This window comes from Volvox carteri (assembly GCF_000143455.1).
Source record: "Volvox carteri f. nagariensis unplaced genomic scaffold VOLCAscaffold_41, whole genome shotgun sequence".
NCBI classification, from domain to species: domain Eukaryota; kingdom Viridiplantae; phylum Chlorophyta; class Chlorophyceae; order Chlamydomonadales; family Volvocaceae; genus Volvox; species Volvox carteri.
In genome coordinates, this window is record NW_003307584.1 from 1031990 (window position 1) to 1037060 (window position 5071).

General features: G+C 56.5%; 1 protein-coding gene across 1 annotated transcript in view; it reads right to left on the reverse strand.

Annotated features, from left to right (window-relative positions):
• The window catches only part of VOLCADRAFT_118680 (uncharacterized protein), a gene marked incomplete at both ends in the record, with an annotated part of 17796 nt that overhangs the window by 640 nt on the left and 12085 nt on the right, over positions 1 to 5071 (reverse strand). Inside the window, 3 exons of the mRNA XM_002954268.1 lie at positions 401 to 565; positions 2812 to 4234; positions 4612 to 5028. Of these exons, the coding sequence (XP_002954314.1) occupies positions 401 to 565; positions 2812 to 4234; positions 4612 to 5028 (2005 nt within the window). The remainder of the gene's footprint in view (positions 1 to 400; positions 566 to 2811; positions 4235 to 4611; positions 5029 to 5071) is intronic.

Below are 5071 nucleotides of genomic sequence, written 5' to 3' on the forward strand. Positions count from 1 at the left end.
GTGTGTTGATAATGCCCTGTTGCTCCTCAACGGCCTGAAGGAACAGATGCTCGTTGCCCTGCATCGCTGCCAAGCGCTGTTCCAGGGCAGCGACTTGCAGCTGCAGGTCGCGATAAGACATGACGGCATGGTTGTAGTGTTCATCCTGTGCATCATAAGGAATCAGGAAAAAGAAGATGTTAAGCACCAAATAGATGGAACGCGAGCTGTTATTTCGTAAGTTGAGGCAAGGAGGGCCTTAGAAACAACGTTAGCATAATTACAGGTGTGTTGCCTTATACATTGCATGATTAGCAATAGGGAGTTTGTAAGGTTGCACCTTGAGGTTGCCAAAACGACCTCATAACCTCCGGAATTACAAGGACGCAAATCGTTAGCCATGATATCATTAAGCACCTACCAGCTTCTCATAATCATGTTCAGAGACGTAACCTTTCTTCAGGGAGCGCGGCGTCCGTAAAGATGCCTTGGCCGATTGTTTCACATCTTCCACGCGGTGGTGCTCTTGTCGGCGGGGAACGTCGCAGAATTCGACGTCATATTCCGTATCCCATTCACGTGTCCCCTGTGCAGAGTCAGTCTTACAATGGTGAAGCGGTGAAACAAGGAATGTGCGCACACAACGGAGAAAAGTCAGTGTGGTAAATCGCACCAAGTCCGGATCGCCCAGCATTAATGTACTAGACGCGCTCCGTGTCTTGTAGCCCGTCTTCCGTGGCATAATTGCCTCGATACAATTGCAGCTATACCAAAAACCAGACAGAAAAGGATTTATGATTTACGTTATCAATAGCGCAAGAGCCACACGCTCTCTTCACATGGTCTAAGCAAGTCCTCTATACATCGTGGTAGTGTTGCAGAGGAGAGGAGACAATCAACATTGACGGGTAACTAACCACCAACCAATCGCCGTACCCCTAGGCGAACAATCCACCCCCAAATGCGCCATGTGCAGGTGCTCTTCTGCCTGCAACCAATTAAGGATCATGATTACTCGCGCTTGAACATGCTTCAAGCTAGGCCTTCCGCAACCTCTGAACTTCTGCTACAGCCAAATGCGAAAACTTGCGTGCGAATGGCCCCAGCAGTGATGTGAAGTCCAATGTGAGACCAAAGTCAACTAAACGGCGCCCCTATAACCTGCCGCCGCACACTGATAGCCGCCAAGAAAACATCGACACATTGCCGTTTCGAACAACCACACACGACAATTGCCAAATTTTGACTTTCGGGCACTAACAATTCATAGGTCACCTGTGGACAGTAAACCTGAGAGACAGCAAACTAACAAAACCTTTCCATACCGCAAAACCTTTCCATACCGCAGGTTAGAGCACCATTCCATTATGTACGGTACCATACCGTACGGTGCGGCGAGATCGACGACGAGCATGACAGTACAAGCAAGAAGCCCGCTATATTACGGCATGATAGAACTGCAAGGGAGAAACCAACAGACCAACACAAAATACGCATTGCATATATAAGAGAAAAAAGTGCACCAAAGTCTCTATCGTCTCTATCGTCGATGTAAGTGCACCAAAGTCTCTATCGTCCTGCAAATTAACCGTTCCCATAATCCAAGGCACATAATGCACTGAGGCCTTAGTGGGTACTGAAGTTAATCACAGACACACTATTTTGAGAAGTAGTAATGTATATTGAGTCTTGCTCCACCTGCATCAAAGCACTACATACCGATTCGTTTCATCACGTCCCTTGCCGTCCCTTCCCCCAGCAGTCTAGTTGTCTACTTGTCTACGAGCTGACTGCACACATCCCCTACTTGCGCGCACACACACACCTTCCTGCTCATCACGACGTACCGCTTGTGCGCTCGATGCGGTCCAAAACCCGTACGCAACAGCTTAGCCGCACGCCTCCCATGCCCCGCCCCCTCCTCCTCTTCCCAGCCTCCTCTCCCACACTCCGAGGCTTCAAGATTAGAGCCACCACAGCGCGCTTCCCAGCGCCTGCCCCCCACTGCCCTCAATTCCGCTCCAAACGCCGACTGCAATAGACTAGCCTTTTAAGAAAAACAGTAGACTGCTACTGCCGTTACTGCTGCCGCAGCTACTGCCGCAGCGATTGTGACTGCAACTGCCGCTCCGACTGCCATTAGTGCTGCCGCAGCTACTGCCTCTCCGGCTGCCGCTACTGCTATGCAGATTTTGGGGCAAGCCGCTCACAAGCCTTCACGGCAGAAAAACACCTTAACCCTCCGAACCCCCAAGCAACGCCATAGACTTATCAATAACGCAACCCGACTATTCTCCGCCATATTTGGAAACGAAATCAGGTAAATCCCAGGACAAGGCCCAGGACAAGGCACCTTGACGTGCAAGCCCTGCATTGCTATTGTTAATGCTGCCGCTCCGCTGCCGCTGCTGACTCCTGCGCTCAATAAAGATTCCCGTATTTAACACAGGCGCTGGCTTACCGCTGCCTTACGCCGTCTAGCATTCGCATCCACCATGTCTCCACCTCACGCACCCCCATCAACACCATCACGGCGCTCAATTCCTCCCCCCTTCCATTCAGCCCATGCTCCAGTTGTGCCGCTGCCTCCCATTGTGCTGCCTCTGAGCTGCAATGCCGCAAAGCCGCTGCCGTGATATCCTATCCTCCTTCAACCGTAATGCCGCAAAATCCATCGGCTACGACCGACCGATCATCGTTCGGTTTGCAGCATGGCGGCATGTGCGGCGGCGTGTGCAACATCATCGACTATCGTCCGCGGTAGGCCTAGGCCGCCGCCCACTACTGCCAGTGGGGGCCGCCCGTCGACACAACCGCGCATTCCATACTAACCAGCACGTCGGCAAGCTGAAACCCCTGCATTTCCCTACCGTCTACCTCTACCTCATCTTCCCTCCTAGCACTTGAAACATCATCAGACACGGCAGAGGAAGACCCCCCTTCGACCGCAGCCTCAAGGGCAGCAGCAGCAGCAGCAGCAGTCGTGGCCGTGGCGAGGGCGCTTTGCCCAGTCCGTTGAAATGCTGCACCTGCCTGCTGCTGCGCGTGCCGGACTGGCTGCTGCCCAGGCTGCTGCTCCTGCTCACGAAGCAATCGCAACATGTCAAACCGTTCTTGGTCGTCACCGAAAACAAACGAAGAAGATTCCGAACCCGCCATCTCAAACCGACCAGGGCGCCGCTGCCATGGCACGCAGAGCGAAGCCGAATCTAGATCCATGGAATCTGCAATCGAGACATATTGCCTGATCAGGCCCCGCGCACCGCTGCTAGAGGGGATGTTGCCGCACCCGGAATTAAGCCCACCGGCGCCGCTGCCGCCGCCAGCTCCAGATACGAGGTGGTAGCGTCGCAGTCCATGTCCAGAGGGCAGCCAGGGCATAGCCTGTGACGGCGGTAACGAGTCCACGGGCTGTGGCCATTCCATAGACGTCGGCGCCGCCGGCGGCGCAGCTGCCACCGGGAGCCCCGAACTTTCTTGGGTGCCGAGAATACTCGTGCGCATGTCCTGCGTGCCCTTGGCGACAGCGGATGGCGCTCCCGCCGCCGCCAGCTTGCCGTACTGCTCCTGTCGTCGGCCCTGGTCCACCTCCATCAATGCACGACGGCGGGCATCACCAAACGACAACGATACTTCATCGTCTACTTCATCTCCGTCATGCGACGCTTCTGCCTCCCTCAAACAATCTGCCTCATCTGAGGTAGCGGCGGCGGCGGCGGCGGCGCCGCCGCCGCTGCCATCTGCCACGTCCCCCAGCTCGCCCATCTGCCCCGCCGACGTCTGTTCGCCGCTGAAAGCGCTCGCCACCGAGGTGAGAAACAGGCGGCTGGTGTGCTTGCGCTGGGACACGCTGGAAACCTGTTCTCCGCCCCGCATCGGCTCCCCTGGAGTGACGAGCCCTAGAAGCGCCGACGTCCGTTGCTGCGCCTGCGCCGCCGCGGTTATGGAGGCAGCAGCCGAAGTTATGGAGACTCCACGGCCGCGAGAACCGCGGATAGGGATGCTGATACTGCTACTGCCGCCTCCGCCAGCGCTAGGCTCAGACGGCGGCCCGTTGGCGGCGGTGGCGGCGTCCATGGGCAGTGGCTGCACTCTACCCATAGAGCCGCTTAGCTCCCCACCCGGGAGCTGAGCTCGCGGCAACATGAAGGATGGAATGCTGGCGACGGAGCCCAGCTCCGCGTCTTCCATCATGGTGTCGAGGGACTCGTCGCCCCCCAGGGGAGCCCGCCGGGCGCGCAGCCGCCGCTCAGTGCTGGTGGGGAAGAACAAAATCAACAACGAGAATTACAAAAAGAAGTGAAACTGAATATCAAGTTGAATAATGGAAAAACAAGGACAAGGAGATATTGGCGTCAGCGTAGCGAAGGGAAAGGAGGAAGCGGAAGGCGAAGGGGCAGTAGGGACGCAAACGTGCTGGAGGCAGCAGCATGGCGCACGGAACGCCGCGCTCTCAAAAACAAACAAACAAACAAACACAACAACAACAACAACAACAACAACAAGATCTTGGCTTGCCTTTGAAGTAGAAGACGCTTCCAATCCGATCTCGCTTCTCTAAATAATAACACAGCAGTGTTACCCAACAATCACGCAACCAACCAACCAATGCCACGTGCATAACTAACTCACGCGACCTCATGCAGGGCGCCAAACAGTTCGTTGGCAAAACCGCCGCCGGATGGTAGCCGTTCCAGCATTGATGGGTTTGTGAAGGAGGCCGCCGCAGCGCCGCCACGATCATCTGCGAGGTGGCGAGCCGCTTGAGAGCTCCGCCGGTCCCACGCCATCGCCACACTATCCGACGGCGCGCTAGGCTGCACGACCAACACCTCATCGCAACCGTCGCCAGCGGCCGTCGCCGTAGCGGCCGTCGCCGTGGTAATAAGTAAGCTGCTGCCGGCATCGTCGGTCGTATCCAGGACAGCGTGGTGTACGGCGGGGCCGTGGAATGGGGCGTACGGCAGCGGCAGCTCTGGCGCCGGCCGTGAAGGGGCTGACGGGAAGGTCTGGCTGCCGCTCGTGTTGGTATCCGCGACGGCGCCGCTACTGCGGCATTGCAGACGGCTGCTGCCGTTGGCGGTGGCGGCAG